The sequence below is a fragment of the Rhinoderma darwinii genome, chromosome 3, assembly GCF_050947455.1.
Source record: "Rhinoderma darwinii isolate aRhiDar2 chromosome 3, aRhiDar2.hap1, whole genome shotgun sequence".
Lineage (NCBI taxonomy): Eukaryota > Metazoa > Chordata > Amphibia > Anura > Rhinodermatidae > Rhinoderma > Rhinoderma darwinii.
Window position 1 is genome coordinate 187,469,045 of NC_134689.1, and position 21,702 is coordinate 187,490,746.

The 21,702-nt window shown below is 40.0% G+C and overlaps 1 protein-coding gene across 4 annotated transcripts in view; it reads right to left on the minus strand.

Moving 5' to 3' along the window:
* Positions 1-21,702, minus strand: part of AASS (aminoadipate-semialdehyde synthase) — a 63,095-nt gene that overhangs the window by 17,688 nt on the left and 23,705 nt on the right. For 3 of the 4 annotated variants that reach the window (XM_075857150.1, XM_075857152.1, XM_075857153.1), the window contains exons 3-16: positions 19,594-19,770; positions 16,638-16,722; positions 16,097-16,164; positions 15,759-15,905; positions 15,449-15,527; positions 15,251-15,378; positions 14,830-14,978; positions 13,480-13,602; positions 13,276-13,387; positions 10,395-10,454; positions 10,232-10,299; positions 7,506-7,627; positions 1,848-1,977; positions 788-898 (exon numbers count right to left, since the gene is read on the minus strand). In XM_075857150.1, the coding sequence (XP_075713265.1) occupies positions 788-898; positions 1,848-1,977; positions 7,506-7,627; positions 10,232-10,299; positions 10,395-10,454; positions 13,276-13,387; positions 13,480-13,602; positions 14,830-14,978; positions 15,251-15,378; positions 15,449-15,527; positions 15,759-15,905; positions 16,097-16,164; positions 16,638-16,722; positions 19,594-19,770 (1,559 nt within the window). The remainder of the gene's footprint in view (positions 1-787; positions 899-1,847; positions 1,978-7,505; positions 7,628-10,231; positions 10,300-10,394; positions 10,455-13,275; positions 13,388-13,479; positions 13,603-14,829; positions 14,979-15,250; positions 15,379-15,448; positions 15,528-15,758; positions 15,906-16,096; positions 16,165-16,637; positions 16,723-19,593; positions 19,771-21,702) is intronic. The other variant, XM_075857154.1, reaches the window with a different exon arrangement.

The following is a 21,702-nucleotide window of genomic DNA, read 5'->3' on the forward strand; positions in this document are numbered from 1 at the left end:
TTTAGTTGTTCAAGGACAGTCATATTGAATATTTACATATTATACCAACACTATCACAAAACAACATTTACCAGGAGTTAAAAAAATAAAAATAAAATACTGTTGTATTTGCATGATAAAGAATATAATAATACACAGAGTTCCAGGGTTGTGCTTGTGAAAATGAAAAGCTTTTTATACAGTAAAAGCAAAATACATAATAATTCAATACTCCATGCTGTCACAGGAGTTAAACAGCATCAAGGAAACCTGATTAATGGAAGACCCTGAAACTCTGTAAATTGTAGCAATAAGCCACAAGCAGAACGTGCTGCATAAATAGGACCATAAAGGAAAAAGTAGAACTTGTTAAATGTATCTATATGGAGCATGAATGGATAAACAAACTAATGGTTCAGAGAAGAACATCCATGAATAGCAGATTACTAAGCTAGAACAAATGAGGCAGTAAGCGCTGTTCTAGTGATGCTACTTACCTACTGGTGAGGTAGGCAACGCAGGGAAAATAGAACATGAGAAACATCTTCAAAAGAGACAAAACAAATGCATTCTAGCCAAGATGAGGGAATTTTAAAAACATGTTTTTATGGTGCACTCTTTGCCGAGATGGTCCATATAGAACTGCTGGAAAAGTCATATGTAGACATATCAAGTCCATGTCACTGCATGGGACCATCTGAGGAAGTGTTTATTTGCAAATGTTTCATTTATTTAAAAAAACAACAAAAAGAAACAAACTGTACTAACATAGGAAGAAAAAAAAACAAAAAACAGCAACATGTTATACCTTTGTTGGAGTTCTTTCATGGAGGGTGTTAAGTAACTGGCAGTTACCAGGTTCACCTTATTCTTGATACATTTCTTTGCCACTAATGGATGCGCAGAATAAGGCAGTAAACTGAATATTGTGAAACAGATACAAGAGTAAGTAACAAGAACACAGATATTGTAATGTTAGTTTGGGGGAAATTATAGATTTATCTCACTACTAAGCAAAAGTTTGACGACTGTTAGCGACCCTTGGCATTACCCTCACAAAAGGTTTAAAGAGGCTCTGTCACCAGAGTATAAGTGCCCTATCTCCTACATAATCTGATCGGCGCTATAATGTAGATAACAGCAGTGGTTTTTATTTTGAAAAACGATCACTTTTGAGCAAGTTATGAGCAATTTTAGATTTATGCTAATTGGTTTCTTAAAGACCAACTAGGTGTGTTTTTACTTTTGACCAAGTGGGTGTTGTAATCAAGTGTATGAGGCTGACCAATCAGTGACCAATCAGCTTCATGCACTTCTCATTGTCCAAGCCCAGCTTCCTTCACTGCACAATCACACTGTGCTGTGGATCATGCTGGGCTGGAACAATGAGAAGTGTATGTCACTGATTGGTCAGCCTCATACACTTCATTACAACACCCAGTTGGTCAAAAGTAAAAACACGCCTAGTTGGTCTTTAATAAACTAATTAGCATAAATCTAAAATTGCTCATAACTTGCTCAAAAATGATCGTTTTTCAAAATAAAAACCACTGGTGTTATCTTCATTCCAGCGTCGATCAGATTATGTAGGAGATAGGGCACTTATAATGTGGTGACAGAGTCTCTTTAAATAGGCTTTTAGAAGCCTCCCTGAAAAAAAATTACAAAAGTTTGTCAATTATACGTACTCCAAAATGATAAAAACTACAACCTGTCCTGCAAAAAAAATAAAAAATTTGGAAAAAGAACACATGGAAAAACACTCAATTACACAAGCTAAAATTTGCAACAATGAAATTGCAAAACAAAACACAAACACTTTCCCAGAAAACAAATATTGTCAACATTGTGAAAATTTCCAGTGTTACCTTACAACAAGTTGATGTTTCTTCACTAACGAGGACAATTTCTCTTCACTCTTGAAGACATCCAGCTCCAGTGGGGTTGTGTTGTTATATTTCTTTGATAAATGATCCACTTGGTCTTTAATCATGGACACTAGGAACACAAATATTAACTCAGCCACTTCAACTTCCAAATATATAGATTTAGTGGATTCAAGTTCATCTTATTGCATGGCATGATTAAACTCACAGAAAAAGGCCAAACTTACTACAAGGGCAGGTTAAAAGTTGTAAATTATTTAACCTGCACTTAAAATCAAATAACTATGGCCTTTTTCTGCTATTTGGAGTAGATTGTATCCCATTTTCAGCGATTTGCATGGCCTAATTATCATATATTAGACAGATTTATTTAGGAAGGGTTTCATAAGCAAGAGACCCACACGCACTTTGGTCAATTAGATGCATGTGTAAAAAAATAAAAGTTTCTAAAATATATATATATATATATATATATATATATATATACATACATACACACACACACACACACCCCATTGTACTCTATTGGAGATACGGACACAGACAAGTCAGCATGCTTGACAATTAGAAACATACCTACCTATAGGAGGTCCTTTTGGTGTGCATAAAGAGGAGAACTTTCCATGCTGAGAAGATATGACTTCTGTGAGTAGTGTTGTCATGAAGACCTAAGGCCGTGTTCCCACATAGCACAAACACTGCAGAATTTCTGCAAAGGAATTTTATGCGAAAATTCCACAGCATTTACAGTAGTAGCAAGGTGGATGAGATTTTGAAAATCTCATGCCCACACGGAGTTCAAGAATTGACCTGCAGTGCGGATTTTATATTCGCAGCATGTCAATTTATGCTGTGCTTTTGTTGCTTTTCTGTTGCGGGCTTACTCCATTGAATTTAATTGGGATGTAAAACCTGCAACAAATAGCCAAGTGTTGCAACTTATACTTACCACCCGGGCGTTGTCATAACACTTTCTTCTGTTCTTCCAGGCCTCCTGGGATGACGTTTCATCCCATATGACTGCAACAGCCAATCCCAGGCTAAAGTGGTCACATGGGCTGCAGCATCATCCCAGGAGGCTGGACTGCACAGCAACTGAGGGACGCATCGCCATGACCAGGGCCGGCCTTAGGGGTGTGCGACCTGTGCTATTGCACAGGGCATATCACTCTAGCAGGTGGAAGAGGCGCTGCGCTGGCTCCCTTCCTCTGCTTGGGTTTCAGAAGGGCCGGCACCCGGCGACTCAGCAGCTGCCTTTCCGCCAAGTGGATTCTTTCAGTGGCGTCGCTGCCGCTTGTAGCAGCCATAGCCAAGACATCGGGCATGAGGGCGCCCGTGCCGCGGTAGAGATGCCACATTCAATAGTATCTGTGTCCCAAGGACACCGATACTATTGAACATTTGTGTGTCTCGGTCTGTCCCTCGCTCTCTCAGACCCCCCCCCCCTCTCGTGACTCCCCCTCGAAACCCCCACACCCGTGTGTGTAGCAGAGTGGTGTGTGTGTGTAGCAGAGTGGGGTGTGTGTGTGTGTAGCAGAGTGGGGGGTGTGTGTGTGTGTGTGTAGCAGAGTGGGGTGTGTGTGTGTGTGTAGCAGAGTGGGGTGTGTGTGTGTAGCAGAGTGGGGTGTGTGTGTGTGTAGCAGAGTGGGGTGTGTGTGTGTGTGTAGCAGAGTGGGGTGTGTGTGTGTGTGTGTGTCTGTGTGTGTAGCAGAGTGGGGTGTGTGTGTGTGTGTGTGTGTGTGTGTGTGTGTGGCAATTGACTCGACATCTCTTTATTTACACAACGCGTTTTTTAAAAAAAAAAGTGTAAAAATGTGCGTTGTATGTACTAACCGTGCACTTTACCAATTATGTAAATAAAAAGCGTATTCAGGCGTTTTTTCTGCGTTTTTTGGCACTTAAAATGCGCAAAAAAAAGAAAAAAAATGTCAAATACACACCATGTGAACCGGTCAACTGAAAAGTCATTCACTTCACTGTCATTATTCTAATGGTATGTTCACACGCAGTGTTTTCAGCCGTTTTTCGGGCCGCAAACGTCCCGAAAAACGGCTGAAAAATCAGAAGCAGAACGCCTACAAACATCTGTCCATTGGTTTCAATGGGAAATACGGCGTTCTGTTCCGACAGGGCGGTTTTTACGCGGCCGTTTTCCAAAAACTGCACCTAAAAAGATGCCCGCCAAAAATAAGTGCATGTCACTTCTTGGGACGTTTTTGGAGCAGTTTTTCATTGACCCTATAGAAAAACTGCTACAAAAATGGTTGAAAAAACACGGCCAAAAACACAATTTGATTAAAAAATGGCTGAAAATCAGGAGCCGTTTTCCCTTTGTTTAGTAAGCGTGTGAACAGACCCTTAGCCTTTTGGTGCGTCATAGCTTCTGCCAGCTGTACAATCACTCCCAAAATGGCAGCCGGACACTGCTTAGCAATTTGAAGACACATTTTCCTGGCTTGTAGGAGGGGGGGGGGGGTGAGATTCCCTCCCACATTTACGGCAGCTGTGAGTCAGGTTGCTTTGCCTTATTCACCTTGCTGTAATTCTGGGAAGTGCTCCCTCTGGTGGCCAACATAGGAAAACATGTCAAATTATTTAATTTTTAATACTTTCCACCATGTGGAAGAAAAAATAAAAATAAAAAAATTAAGCAAAATACTTAATATAATAGAAATAAGTAACTTGCTTTAAACAAATAAAAAAAAAAAAAAAGTTTCATTTGCGACACTTTCCCTTTAAAGAGGCTCTGTCACGAGATTATAAGTATCTCCTACATAATCTGATCGGCGCTGTAATGTAGAGAACAGCAGTGATTTTTATTTTGAAAAACGATAATTTTTGAGCAAGTTATCAGCAATTTGAGATTAATGCTAATTACCTTCTATCACTGCACAGAGTGATCGTGCACAGCGTGATTGTGCTGTGAAAGAAGCTGGGCTGGACCAATGAGAAGTGTATGACGCCGATTGGTCACCAATTGATCAGCGTCATACACTTCTCTTCACAACGCCCAGTTGGTAAAAAGTAAAAACACGCCCAGTTGTCTATTAAGAACTAATTAGAATAAATCTAAAATTGCTCATAACTTGCTCAAAAATTATCGTTTTTCCAAATAAAAACCACTGTTATCTACATTACAGCGCCGATCAGATTATGTAGGAGATAGGGCACTTATAATTCGGTGACAGATTTTTTAACAGAGGCAGAAAGAAGGCAGACCCGAGGTTATGTTTACACGGCTTACTTTCAGGCTGATTTGAGAGCAGAAAACCCTAGTTTTACACTCCAAAATACACTTGAAATAAGCCGGTTTCAGTTTCCCATTGATTTCAATGTGAAATACACTGTTGTTCACATGAGGCTTATTTTCACGCTGCTGAATTAAAAAACGCCTCATAAAATGTAGTAGCATGTCCCTTCTTGAGGCGTTTTTTGGAGCTGATCATCAATTGACACTATGATTTCAAGGTGTTTCAAGCTGAAAATGAAGGTTTTTTTTTTGGAGTTTAAGGCGTTTTTCAGAGGCGTTTTTCTCTAAAAACCGCTCAATATTTTACAGCCGTTTTTAGTTTAGCGTGTGAACATGCCAATGTCAATAGCAACCTAAGGGTATCTAAGTGGTTAAATGGCCAGACAGCGACCGCTCGTTAGTGCAGGAAACTGACATCCACCGTCAACCACTTTAACGCCGCAATCAAAGCGGACCGTAGCATTCAAGGGGGGACCCCCCCTTTGATAGAGTCACAAGGATTCCAGGGAAAAACCTTACATATGGATAGACAGCCCAGGGTCCATTTAGGTATGCCCTAACAACTGCCTGTGTACTATCAGTACACCGGCTAATGTACGGCCATGTAAAAATATGCCAGTACATTAAAGTTAAAAAATCCTCCTATGGGATTAAACAAAAAAAAATAATAAATCCAAAATACACACAAATGCACTTTTTTTTTTTACAATTCATAAACTTTAGAAAATAGAAGTCCCAGAACACGAAATACACACATTTGGTGTAGCCACGACCGTAATAACCAGCACATCAAAATTATAGCGTCATTTAGGATTGGTGTATGCGGTAATAAAAAATTATATAAAATGAAACGATCATGTAAATGTACCCAAAAAAATTAAAGTAAAACATAGCACCTACATAAAAGTACAATCTTTATTTTTTGTTTAATGTAGCTTTTTGAGTGCCAGGATGCAAAGAGGAAAAAAAAAATAATAGTTTTGTCCTCAAGGCCGTGAGTGGTTTTTTATTTAGAAAAACGATCATTTTTTACGGAATTATGACCTATATTAGCTTTATGCTAATGAGTTTTTCAATGGACAACTGGGCGTGTTTTACTATATGAACAAGTGGGCGTTGTACAGAGGAGTGTATGACGCTGACCAATCAGCGTCATACTCTTCTCTCCATTTATTTACTCTGCAGATAGCGATATAGCTATATCGCTATTTGAAGTCACATAAACACACTATAACGCTACTCATGTGTCATGACAATGAATATACATTACCTCCAGCCAGGACGTGATGTGTATTCAGAATCCTGACCACTTCTGTAGCGTCTGTGAGTTACAGCATAGCAGGCGTAGTCTCGTGAGATTACGCTGTAAACTTTCATTCACAGCGAGATTTCGCTGTGCTGTGCATCACACAGACGCTACAGAAGTGGTCAGGATTCTGAATAGACATCACGTCCTGGCTGGAGGTAATGTATATTCATTGTCATGACACATGAGTAGCGTTATAGTGTGTTTATGAGACTGCAATTAGTGACATAGCTATATCGCTATCTGCAGAGTAAATGAATGGGGAGAAGTGTATGACGCTGATTAGTCACTGATTGGTCAGAGTCATACACTTCTCTCCACAACGCCCACTTGGTCATATAGTAAAACACGCCCAGTTGTCCATTGAGAAACTCATTAGCATAAAGCGAATATAGGTCATAACTCGTCAAAAACGAAATAAAAAACACTGCTGTAATCTACATTACAGCGCCGATCACATCATGTACAATATATGCCACTTATAATGTGTTGACAGAGCCTCTTTAAGGCTTAAGTTCACCTTTGAACATTCAGTAAAATCTGGACAGCTTTTTTTAACCTCAACGGAAGAGGCCACCTTTCGGTTTGGTCTCCTCTAGTATAAGGTGGCAAAAAACTTGCCGAACTCCCGATAGGTGAGGAACCAAGACCTTATGGCATTGCCTGGAAATATGCCAAAAATGTCTAAAATTGGAAAACACTTGGGGCTTGTAATTGCTTTTGACAATCTTTTGTTAAAAGGGTCTCCTGAAAATAAGCGGATAACATGGTGTCCCCCAGCGATCAACTGCAATCTCTGGAGGAATATAGCAGCAGGTGCTCAATTCCACTGCAAAGCAATTACAGAAGAAATTAAGAATGACCTGATGCCCATGGTGCTCTGGGTTATAATACAGGCTGCAACTCTGTAAAAGATATGTAAAGCATTGGTTTGGCATAGTTAATCAACTTGTTATATAGATTATATTTACTGTATATGTAAAATGATAATATTATAAATGGTATTTCCACCTTTTGAGCACCATTTTACACAGATCAGTAGGACTAGAACATGACCTCAAAAGTGGACAATACGCATGATTACCTGCAGTAATTTCAACATTAGGATCTCTTGTAAGGTAACTTATGACAGGTTCTGAAACATAACCAGATCCAAGCACCAGAATCCTCTTCTTTGATCCCACGGTCATTAACTGGGCGTACTCTCTGCCAATAAAATATAATTTAGTTATACTTCATACATAAGGTAGAATTGTCGATCAGGTTGCCCATATATGCAACGGCCATGCTGCTGAAGTGTGCCGCACATGGAAATCATGGGCTTCACATGTACAGGTGCATAACAAAACGGCAAAAATTAGCTGTAAAACCACGTGGGCTTTTGCCACGTGTCACACTACTGCAGCACAAAGTGAATATCAGAATAGTAACCAAAGTAAAGCAATCAAAGCTTTGCTGAAACGGAATTCTCGGATTAAATATATCACCACATCATATTGACTAAGGTGGTGCAAGCTGGAGTTACGTCACACTTAGTCTCATCTAAGCCTTTACACCAATTTGTGTACAAATCCTATATAACAGTGTCACATATGTAATGTGGAACTACCTGTACTTCGCACATTAGAGGGTGGCTAAATAAATAGAATTATTAGGCACTATATGATAGATTTACATTGGAACGGTCACCATACTATCCTGTATCGTTTAAGGGCAGTAAAGTATGGAGACATCTGCTGCACCATCAGCACAAACAGAACACACACAAAAAAACAAAAAAAACAAAATAGTGCCATTTTGGCTAACTGCAGCTAACAAAGAATTAGGAGGACTTCTAGTTAGGAGTCCGCTGTACTGCTGAGAGGAGCAATTCCCCTTTGCCTCCATCGCCTCCGACCCCTACACAACCAGATACACAGCAGCTGGTCAGTCACTCACTGGTGGAGGAACGGCTCCCCACATCAATACAGCAGACTCATGAGTAGGAGTCTGTTGTATGGTTTGCTAGGTTAGATTAGTCACCCGGAACAATATTTTTTTTATATCTGTTTGGCCTAATAGTGCAGTGAACCCGTCTCCATACTATTCTGCCGTTCAATGGGCAGCATAGTATGATAAAAGAATCTGCTTTTAGGGTATGTTCACACGCTAGCTGTCATTTACGGCTGAAATGACAGACTGTTTTCAGGAGAAAACAGCTGCCTCGTTTCAGTCGTAAAAGCAGCTCCTCGTATTATGCGAGGCGTCTTTGACGCCTGTAATCTTGAGCTGCTCTTCATTGATTTCAATGAAGAACGGCTCAAATTACGTTGCAAAGAAGTGCACTGCACTTCTTTGCCGAGGCAGTCAATTTACGCGTCGTCGTTTGACAGCTGTCAAACGACGACGCGTAAATTACAGGTCGTCTGCACAATACGTCGGCAAACCCATTCAAATGAATGGGCAGATGTGTGCCGACGTATTGTAGCCCTATTTTCAGGCGTAAAACGAGGCATAATACGCCTCGTTTACGTCTGAAAATAGGTCGTGTGAACGCAGCCTAAGTGAGCCCATCACCTGTTTTTTGTTGCTAGTTTTTATGGTTTCTCTGGACAGACCATTAAATGTGATGTTAGACTGACTGGTATTCTGTGTGATAAAATAATTGGTTTTCCTGTAAATGGATTGTCCAGAAACACCAGAGTTTAGACTTAGAAGTCTGAAATAAGCTACACCCAATTATATGTCATGTGACTAACTGCAGCCAAATGGTTGTGAGGCTGTACAATGAGAGCAGATATAAAGTCACACAGGCCGGGCGCACGCACGCGCACACCTGTATTAGAACTGTGATTCAAGTAAGAAACCATCTATCTGTGCACGGGTATTATATAACTATACATATGCACAGAACACACACACGTGTTTTGCAGCCCACAAAACCATGGGTCCATCAGACCGCAAAAAAATCTTTGTTGTGCATCTGTGTGTCACCAGGACTCATGGATCAACAATTGACCAGTATTAGTGAACCCGTAAATCCGCACCATAAAATGGACATGTCCTGAGGTCTTTGTGATCCGGATTTGCGGCAGCAGCACAGATTCACGGGGCCATAGAAATGAAGGGTCCGCAATTAATCTGCAAAAATGCGGATAAATTGTGGCCGCAAAAGCACATTCATGTGGCCATAGAGACCACATTACTGACAGCCAATACAGTCCATAGGCTCAAAAATACAACTGGGCATGTGCAGAGCGCACACAAAATAAACCCTGCCATCATCAGTCATATATACCTCACGGTTATATCCGGAGATTTACAGGGCCAATATTTAGAATCACAGCCTCTGCTATTTGTTTAAAGAGAACCAGTCTCCAGCAGCGAAGCTCCAGCAGTACACGAAACGCTTTCCCCAAGGCCACAGAGAGCGGCACTGATCCGGCTGTGATGCAGTTAACAATCGCTCAGGCGGCGCAGCTGTTAGACTGCCTGTTAATGGCCGTGTGTTGTTGCGGGTAAAACGGCCCTTTACCTGTGAAATAGTGCACCCATAAAGGGTGTATTTGTTAATATAACGCCATTTACAGGTGCGCCGAACATGGCTTTAGCACGGTGGTTGGCCGTATCGTGGCCAGGTCAGGGCTGCTCAGTGTGGCCTTAACCTAACTAATGCATTTATCTCCAGTAGATAGTACCATGCAAGTTACAGCAGACTGTATATTCTGTGAAATAGTCAATAGAAGATTATCAGAAGATTTCTTCTATATTTTGTGTGTAAGTCATGTTATAAAGAATGATAACTCATCAGTGAAAAGTAATCCCTTTTACCTGCTCTCCCGGAGCTTCTGTATGTATTTGTATTTAGGAGTTAGTGACCCGTTACTTGCAATCACTGCCTGGTTTATAAAATAGAAAAAATAATATATTAATGCTTCGTCAAAAGTAAAGTATTCTAACAGATTAAACGGATAGGAACGTACAAAAGACTTACATCTCGTACAAGAGGAGAAAAGCGTTCCTGATCAATAGGTTTTGCAGCATCAGACATCAGCTGAAGATGAGAAAAAACAAAAACATATATACATTATTTAGCCTGGTTTCAGGTCAGTTTCAAAGCAGAGAATGTCATCAAAACTGCACTATGAGCATGTCCTAAATGTGTAGAGATACAATTTGAGTAATTCAAGGTGAAATTCACTCTTCCTCTAAATTAATAGAATAAAATTCCTCTAGTCGAACACGTGATAGGATAGAAATTATGCCAGTCCAGCACAGATCCACAACTGCATGAAAATTTCTCAGACATAAAACGAAACAGAACAAAATGCAAGTTCCAGGTTTTAGATAAGCATTTTATTTTGAGCGGCCTTCGAGGAGGTACACTGCCATCTTTTACATATTTTTCTCTAATTATGATCCTGTAAATGCATTTTTACTGTACATCTAACTTTTAAGCAATTTAGTTCTTATTCCGTTTAAAGCATATCAGTCAACAGATTATGCTGCCCTATGTAAGGGCAGCGTAGCAAGGGGACAGGTCCACCCTATTAGACAAAAGCACACAAAAAATAAATAAAATAAAAGTAGGATTGTGCCATTTGGCTAATAGGAGCGTTCAAAGAATACACTGTCTCCTAGTTATTAACGAAGGGAGGAGTCCCCCGCCTCTCCCCCTCGACAATGATTGATGGCTGGCTGCTGTGTAACAGCGTACACTACATTACTGAGGGTATTCCTGAATGGCTCCTATAGCCAAATGGAACTATATTTTGTGCTGTTTTGGCTAATAAGTGAGGGACATATCCTTATACAATTCTGCCCTTACATAAAGTACAGTCTGATGACAGATCTGCTTTAAAAACGTTTCACAACTATTACTTGGTTTTTACACTTTGGGGTTTGAAAATGTACGATGAAGTGGGATAGTTAATAGAACAACTTCCAGACATGGTACACGCTGTAGTTCTAGGGCTGGAAGGAAATGCAGCAACATGTTATTACTGAATAACAGGAAAAGATCGACCGAGGACAAGATGAAGTAGATTGTAGCCATCAGGACTTCTAAAAGGAGAACCCTTTACATAAAGTTTTATTGATCTAGCATTAAGGGTATGTGCACACACAAAATCAAAAAAGTCTGAAAAAAAGAAATTGCTTTACAGACGTTGGGCTGCTTTTTCTCTTTTATCCCTTGTGAAAAATTAAAAAAAATTCTACATTTTAGTGGACAAAAATGTGGATATTAATTTGCACAGCCTAATTCCACTAAATTCTACAGAAAAACCTGTGGGGTCAAAACGCTAACTATACCCCTACAAAAATTCCTTAAGGGTTTTAGTTGCAAACGAGACATGGCACCGAAAACCATTCCAGGAAAATCTGCGCTCCAGAATCCAAAAGGCGCTCTTTCCCTTCTGAGCCCTGCTGTGGGTCCAAACATCAGTTTATGACCACATATGGGGTATTGCCGTAATCGGGAGAAATCGCTTTACAAATGTTGGGGTGCTTATTCTCCTTTATTCCTTGCAAAATTTAGAAAATTCTATGTTTTGTCAGAAAAAAAAAAAAAGTAGATTTTCATCTTCACAGACTAATTCCACTAAATTCAGCAAAAAAAACGTTGTGTCAAAATGCTTACTATACTACTACTAAAACTCCTTGAGGAGTGTAGTTTCCAAAATGGGGACACTTTTGGGGGTTTCAACTGTTGAGGCACCACTAGACTTCTTCGAACCGGACATGGTGCCTTAAATATATTCCTAAAAAAAGGAGGCCCCAAAATCCAATAGGTTCTCCTTTGCTTCGGAGGCCGGTGTTTCAGTCCATTAGCGCACTAGGGCCACATGTGGGATATTTTCTAAAAACTGCAGAATCTTGGCAATAAATACGGAGTTGCGTTTCTCTGGTAAAACCTTCGGTATTCCATATAAAAAAAAAATAATTGTTACAAATGAATTTCGGCAAAAGAAATGTAATTAGTCAATTTCAACTCTACTTTGCGTTAATTCCTGTGAGACGCCTAAAAGGTTAAAATACTTTCGGAATTCTGTTTTAATATGCTTTCTCATATATAAGGCGCTCAAAGCCACTACACAACTGAACTGGTTCCTGAAAAAAATTAGGCTTTTAAAATTTTCTTGAAAATGTGAGGGGGGAAAAAAAAGAAAAAAACGGACGTGAAAGAAACGATGCCAACATAAAGTAGACATGGGAAATGTTAACTACTAAGTATTTTGTGTGGTATTACCATCTGTTTTACAAGTAGATACATAAAAATTTCTAAAAACTCGAATTTTTGCAAATTTTCTCTAAAATCTGGAGTTTTTCCCACAAATAAATATTGAAATTAAATCCACCACATTTTTTCACTAACAAAGTACAATATGTCATGAGAAACCAATCTCAGAATCGGTTGGATAGGTAAAAAGCATTCCAAGGTTATTACCACATAAAGCGACAAGTCAGATTTGAAAAAATAGTCTGCCCACAAAGCCAAAACAGGCGTTGTCCTAATGGGGTTAATACATCACAAGGAATACAACACAGGATTCATCTAAAAGAACTATAGCTTCTCAAGAAACAGACAATGTTATTCAGGAATCATTAACAAACCTAAAATATTTTTCACTGTACAGGTAAAGCGTCTACAGCTTCACAAAGAGATGTTCCTCAGCATAATGTCTCCTACAAGGATGCACAGAATCAAACGTCCTGTCTTGGCCTGAGAAACTAAATTTTCTGGACCGTGTCTGAGACTGCCAAGCCTTTGCAAAGCGGGGTCTTTAACATTCTATTTTTACTGTCGTCTTTATAGTTTTTTTTCTAATGGGTCAATTTTTAAAGACATCAGATGAAATCCCTTATGCACTTACCATCTCCTCAAGGTATGGGAACAACATGTCTCCAAAGTACTCCGTCGCTTCAATGGGAAGCTGTGCAGGCAAATTATCAATCGAGCACATCAGAATTCCATTTCCTTCAACACTAGAAAGCAGTACCCAAGTTACTCCTCTTATTCCAAATAGAATTGAACATTTTATTTGTTCCATATGTCAAAATTAAGAGTGAAATATCACCTGTCATGAATGATATGCTGGTTCGCATCATACATGCAAAATGGCGTATCAATCGTTGTACATTCAGTCATAAACTCTATGGATCCCCCGGTGTCCGCAGAGATGTCACCAATAGCTAGGAGTCTGGAGAAATCAAAATATACACGACATGTAACCTGACATCGAAGTAAAGCTACACCACATGACACCCCTACCACTTATAGACTAGGCTGCTGGTCTGTGATCTCATCAAAAGGGGATAGGGGCTACCATTATTATAAGAGATTGAGGTAGTAACTATAAACCTGACATGATAGTTTATACAGAAACTAGTAGAATAGCTGTCAAAGGGGGGAGCGACGACAAACCACAGAAATAAATCAAACACAACCATATACTAGGCACACACAAAGCTATGTTTTATTCATAAACCTTTCACTTAAGTGAAGATTAGCTTTAACTTTAAACTATGAATACAAATATGTGTCACTGGCTTATTAGTTTAAAGCGAACTAAAATTATTTCTCAGGCTGGGTTCACACGAGCATGTTATGTCCGTAATGGACGGAACGTATTTCGGCCGCAAGTCCCGGACCGAACACACTGCAGGGAGCCGGGCTCCTAGCATCATAGTTATGTACGATGCTAGGAGTCCCTGCCTCTCCGTGGAACTACTGTCCCGTACTGAAAACATGATTACAGTACGGGACAGTTGTCCTGCAGAGAGGCAGGGACTCCTAGCATCGTACATAACTATGATGCTAGGAGCCCGGCTCCCTGCACTGTGTTCGGTCCGGGACTTGCGGCCGAAATACATTCCGTCCATTACGGACATAACATGCTCGTGTGAACCCAGCCTAAAGGAAATCCTGCCTTTTAATTTAACACATTTGATTTCTCACTAAATTCACTGTCTACGCGTAAAATCAATCACCAACACAATCTGTAACATTTCAGTCTAAGCTATGTTCACACAGCCTAATTTGGAGACAAAAAAAAACCAAAAAAACACCACACGTAATACACATCAAAAACATTCGGGTTTTTTTAAGCTGCTTTTCAATGAATATGTTTATTTTGATTTGTATTTTTTTTTGCCTCCCGTTGAATTTAATGGAATACAGGACACGTAAAAAGCCCCAAGAATTGGCATGAGTTATTTATTTATTTTTTTACACGACTAAATTTGTGTAGAGAAAGACACATATGCCATGCACGAACGATTCAATGGGAATTGTGAAAAACTCTCCAAAATTGTTGCATCCTCTACAGAACATTAACACAAATGCATAAAACCTATTAAATTTCTCGAAAATAAAATATTGGAGATGTACACATGATTTTCTTTGATCAGAAACGGGGAGTGCCTACTTGTGTGGTAGTACCGGACATCCCTCTGTAACAACTGCAGAAGATTTAACAGGTGCTAGCAGCCTCTGAGCATCCTGTCTGTTGAGCAAACGGGGAGTATGTGGATCCCAATATATTCCATTAATCAAGCAAGTTGTGTAAGGCGCAATCTATTTGGAAAAACACAAGTAGGAAATACAATTAGAAAGGTTGCCATGTCATATGGATTGGGCAACCAACAAGAGTTATAAGTGAGAGAGCGATACGGATAGGTAGCGAGAGAGCGATGAGGATAGGTAGCGAGAGAGCGATGCGGATAGGTAGCGAGAGAGCGATGCGGATAGGTAGCGAGAGAGCGATGCGGATAGGTAGCGAGAGAGCGATACGGATAGGTAGCGATATGTATGGAGATACGTATAGTGATAGATACACACAAACTTACATCACTTTTAAACCTCGATGTATAAAGTTCTGGATTCTTGTCATATTCTGCTGGGTCATAGACACCATCAGTTTTCCTTACAAGGTGGTGATGACGACTTAATACAGTACCATAGACTTTGCTGAGATCTACAAGAAAGATTAAAATGTCAACACATTAGGCCGTTGTGACAAAAATCTGCCAAGAAATGTGTATTACCTCCAGTCTTGGAAACTTCTTGCAGCTCATGAGGTTCAACAAACTCACAGGGCAATTCATTAAACACTTCCTGCGCTCCCTAAATGTACAAAAGAGAATCGATTTATGAAAAATTCTTCAGTATTTGCTGCATCGGGGCTAAAGTTCTGCAGTGAAATACAGGCAAGTCTGCTCGAATAATGGTGGCTGCGGAATCTAGACATTTAGGCAGATTACCAAGTGATTGGAAAGGAATCTACATTCTATACATTGCGTAACTAAAGCCGTATAAAAGATCAAGGGAGTCATTATGCGGCCAAAAACCTCTTACCTTTGAAACATTGCCTGTCCCAGTAAACACAAAGGTCAAGGGTCCAATAGATTTTGGTATCAAGCCAAGAGATATTTCATATCCTGCATCCCGCACCGCCTGGACAGCCTGGCTGCTGTTCCGGTAGTTATGGGCCATACCTATGTGCTGCAAACACATTTCCCGGATTAGAACACAGCAGAAAGACACAATGGAAGAACTGCAACAAAGGCTGAACCACTTGAGAAGCCAAAAAATAGCTAACAATATTTTGTTAATTGGTATAAAATTGTATTTCGATGTTCAAATAGCCTGTTAACCGCAATTATACACGTACATTTTACACAAGAACATCTTACCATGAAAGGAGTGTGGTGTCCCAATGCCAGAAATCTCAGGCCCAACCCATGCAACATGTTGATCATTCCTGCATAAATAGATTAAACATGTAGTTTTTTTTAATGATTGTTGGTAGTCCATTCTTGTAATATCAAATCAATATGGTCACCTGACCACCTCTTTTCCCTATGCCGATTGCGTACATGCATGGGCGCACAAGGTCTGTCATTCACAGATGAATGTATGGCATCAGAACATAGGGAAAAGGTGAACACATGACTGCATAGAGGTTACAGAACTAGAATAAAATGCCACTGCAGCCATATTGTTTACACACGGCCGCAGCTTTTCAAGAGTGGAATTTTAACTATGTATATAGTATATAAGTATGCGATTTTTATTCCATTTAAATTTTCTTTCTTTGCATACATAGGTTTCTTCTTTTGTTAATATGTCCATGGATTCATATTTCTATGACTATAAAAGAGTGCCTCTTTGTAAGGTGCATGATTTATATACCGAAGTAATAACAATTAGCGTCTATGAATATAAGATATGTACCTGCCACACCAGCCCATTGCCCAAAGGCCACAACTCGCATTCCCCTATGATCCATCATTTTTTCATAATCAATGAGTCGAATTTTCTTTGAATAAAAAATGCATAATTAGCAAACATGCAAAGCCAGGGGAACCTCGCTATACGGCTCCTATTCAAAAGAAAGTACTTTTGTACGGTACAGGGAAGCCTAGGAGACAAGCTCGAAGTGTGTGCAAAGGTGGGCAAAATTCTATTTCTTTACAAATTTTTTATCCATATTATAGTCAACTCCTTCCTACCTGGATGTACCGGGATAGCCTTTCCCACTTTGCATTTTAATATAGATATGAACTAATAGCCGAGTACCATTTCATGACAATTGTCTGTCGGAACTTGCTCTCCCATGGACTATTGTCTCTATGGTTAGGCTTTAATGTACTGTGGCGATCACCATGCTGGATGATGGGGTAGTAAATGCTACAAAATTATATAGGCAAAGATAGTAGTGCCTCTCCATGTATGGGGAGTCATGCTGAAGCCGCTCTTTCATACAAAACTAAGCAATGAAAGCAGGAAAACCTCCTTTTAGGGAAGTCATTGATCAAAACATGGCTGCCGGGCTCATATACTATAAATAAGAATAGGGATTCTACATCAGCATGTAACAGATTATGGGGGGGGCGGGTTCCCTTAAACTATAGTGCTACATAGTTTATTTTTTTTCCCCTTAAATTTATATAGTTCTAAAAAGTTGTTTTTTTCCCCCTGACAAAAACCTCTAAAGCTATTGCCTAAGCTATATAAAAAAGGAATAATAAATAAAAATACTAAGAGCATGCTACACAGGGAACACTCACAGGGAGCTCCGATTTTGTTCACAAGCAGGGATGTTACCCAACAACATGGTGCAGCTCCAAGCTCCCCAGATACACAATTACAAATCTAAAAAAAAAAACACAAAAACACTTCCCCCCTCCCCCTCCTTCCCTCCAATGCCAAAAGTTGCACAGTAGTCAATATAGGCATAATACTTGTTTACCACAAACAAACCACACTTGTGACAACCACATTTTTGTATAATATTTGTTAAGACCTTCGGGAATTTATTCACGAGGTAAATAAATGGCAGTCAATAAAATTCAAAAGAAAAAAACTCATTTAAAAAAACACTAACATTGATTTGCTTCAATGCATAAAGTTTGAATACAAGTCCCAAAGTTATTTTAGTCATGTGAATAATAGTCCAAAGTGCAAAAAAACATTGAAAATGAACTATAAAACATGTTTAACCCCTTCCCACTGCAGCCTGTTTTGACCTTCCTGACAGCCTTATTTTTCAAATCTGACATGTCACTTTATGTGGTAGTAACTTTGGAATGCTTTCACCTATCCAAGCAAATCTAAGGAGATTGTTTTCTCATGACACATTGGACTTAATGTATCGACCAAATTTTACCAGTAACATAGTATTTAATTGTGAGAAACACCAAAATTTTGGCCAAAAAAAATTGCAAAAAATTAGCAAATTTTATAAATGTAAATGTATCTGCTTGTAAGACAGGCAGTTATACCACAGAAAATAGCTGCTAATTACCATTTCCCGTATGTCTACTTTAGATTGGCATCAATTTTTGAACATCCTTTTATTTCTCTAGAACGTTACAACGCTTAGAACTTTAGTAGAAATTGCTCATTATCTCATTTCTCTCAATCACTATTTTTACAGGGGCCAGTTCAGTTGTGAAGTGGCTTTTAGGGCCCTATGTATTAGAAACCCCCATAAATCACCCCATTTTAAAAACTGCACCCCTCAAAGTATTCAAAACAGCATTTAGAAAAGTTTAACCTTTTAATTCACAAGAATTAAAGCAAAGTAGAGGTGAAATTTACAAATTCAATTCTTTTTGCAGAAATTCATTTTTAATTCATTTTTTTTCTGTAACACAAGGGTTTACCAGAGAAGTCAACTCAATATTTATTGCCCAGATTCTGCAGTTTAGAAATATTCCACACGTGGCCCTAGTGTGATACTGGACTGAAACAGTCCCCAGGAACACCTAGTGGATTTTGGGGCCTTCTTTTTATTAGATTATGTTCGGCACCATGTCAGGTTTGAAGAAGTCTTGATGCCAAAATTAAAAAGGAACCACCCCAAAAAAGACCCCATTTTGGAAACTACACCCCACAAGGAATTCGCCTAGGAGCGTAGTGAGCATTATGACCCCGCAGGCGTTTCATAGATTAGAATTTAGACATGAAAATTAAAAATTTACATTTTTTCCAATAAGATGTCGTTTTAGCGAGCATGTTAACCCCGTAGGTGTTTTCCATTCATGTGCAGAGTGAAAAATTGCATTTTTCCCATAGATATGCCAATGTGTGGTGCCCAGTACCAAATATTGGCATATCTAACGCTCCTTCATGACGTCAGTCCTTGTCCTGCGCTGCCGACACATTGGTGGTAGGTGAACAGTGGCCCGACAGTCCCCTGTAGTGCAACCCCCCCTGTAGTTATCCCACACTCTCGTGGGGAGCTAACGTGGCAGTATCTACAGAGGGGATGCCCAATATTGACACTCGTGTCTGCCAAACTCTGCCAACTGAGCAGCCAGACTGCATTTAGCGACTCTTACTGGAAAACTGAATTGTTAAAATAAGCATAATTGAGCGAATGCGAAAATTTCCGGTAAGTTTAAGACTAATCGGTATCATAGTAATGTAGTATTGTTCTAGTAGTTCAAATAACTAATTGATTAACAATAATATTGTATTGTATCAAATTCAAAAGTAATGCGGCCCGTCAACTTCACATTTTATCTTTGTGCGGCCCATTTACCCACCCGATTGAGACCTCTGCTTTAGTGCAATCCATTATGGACATAAAGAAGCCCTCATGGCACAGGCACTTTAAAAAAACAAAGAAACATAAGCTTGTATATTATGTCTTATAGTACAGAACAGAAATTGTAATACTTACTTGTTTCAGAATTTCATCCAACAATGACATATTTGCCTCTTGAGCCTTTATAGTATGAGAAAAGAAAGCATAAGTCTTTTTGGGAAGGAGTTTCTCCTCTGGTGGTCTCTTAACACCCACAATTAGCGATGCATCTGATATGTCTTCCTGAAGAATTCCACCAGCTTTAATATAGTTCTTAATAGAAAAAAAAAACACACAACTCAGAAAATATATTATAACGGGTGGAGACATTAACACAAAGTACTTTTAAAAGGCGCCATCTGCGTGGCATATTTGCAAAAAAAAAAAAAAATACCCTGCGAAAGATGTCAAGGGGGAAAAAAAAAAAATATTCCACAGATCTCTATTTCTTGCCTTGCGGAATAGTTTTACAATAGGCTTACAGTGTCAAGTTTTCTGCAGCATATTACTGTAAGTTAACGGGGCGATGTTGCAGCTTCTACACAGCACCGGATCAGGAGTGGTACTGCATAGGAGGAAAATCAAAGAGATTGGACACCCAACAGACTGACGGTATGTCATAGACATTGATGGCATATCACGATTATAATACCATTTTAAGAAATTATTACGGAAGGAGGGGGGGGGGGGGAGAATTTATTTTTTTGCGCACTCACCATATAATCCTTTTGTCCAGTCCATTGGGGGGGGGGGGGGAGGGGGGACACAGACCGTGGGTATATACGGTTGCCACTGAGGCATGAGAGGAAGTGGTGTTGACTCTCCTACAGGAATTGTGCTAATTCAGTCTGTACAGAAGCAGTAGGAGATGCAGAACACAAGATAAAAAGACGAAAAACAATATCAGAACCAGATCAAAAACCATGTCCGGCGAACAACCTTATCAACTGTATAAACAAGGGGTGGGAACTGTGTTTCCAAATAGACTGCACAAGAAAAGGATTTTACGGTGAGCACTCAAGACAAAGCCCCTTTTACTCGCTTCTATCATTGGAACAATGAGTCATATCTGAGAAAAGAGAAAATGTGCAAGAGGTAGACCCGCAAGGCGCGGACATGATCCATATTGTGAAGAGTGTTCCTTACAACTGAAGCATGGCAGAAATACGGCAAAATTCTATCCTCGTTACAGTTAAAAGAACGGTACAGCACTGCCTGATGGAGAGTTAAATTTGACGAGCAACAAGACATGGGAGTCAGCTCAGAAACCCTCTGGAAAGAGGTCACGACCATGAGAAACACTGCTTTCCAGGTGAGGAGACAAATGAGATCTCTCGAAGAGGCTCAAATGGGGCCAACTGCAGCACAGAGTACCAAAGCACGATACCAAGTAGGAGTCTGGGCCGATAGGGGGCACTGCATGAGCAACCCCCTGTAAGAAAGTTCACACAACACTGAAAGCCAGTGGTCCTTTGAGTCTGGACAATGAAGACATCATCCCCTTAAGAGCACTATGGGCAAGACCACAATCCAACCCTTCCTGGAGGAACAAAAGAATCCTGGACAGAAAAAAAAACAAAAAAAAACAACAACTACTAAGGACGGAAGACGCAGGTCCTCACGCCAGCACTAATATGTTTTCCAAGTGAAGTGGTAAATGCAAGCCGATGAAGGCTTTCTAGCCCTCAGCAGTGTGTGGATCACCCGACCCAACAAGCCCCATGCTTTTAGCACTGCTGATTTAACAGCCACACGTTAAACAAAGAAACTGTAAATTCGGGTGGGAGAGGTCTCGTCCCTGGGAAAGCAGATCGGCCTGGAGAGGCAACAGCCAGGGCAAGTCGGCCAGCAGAGCCGCAATTTCAACAACTACGCAGCCAATCTGGAGCCACAGGGATGGAAGGAAATACCTCAGCCTTGATCCTTCTGTGGAACTTGGGAAGAAGAGGCAGAGGGGAGTAAAGCTAAATTAGGCTGAACTTGTCCCATGGACACACATGCAACAACTGCGCACGCTTTGGGATACTGAGCCTAGTATATAAATTGGGGAATCTTGTGGTTGAACCTGGACGTCAGCAAATAGATGCCCAGCGTACTCCACCTGAAGCAAATTGGGTCCTCGTGACAGAGACCACTCCCCTGGATTAACTAGTTTGTGACTGAGGAAATGCACAATCCAATGGTCGACCCCTGCAATGTGCACTG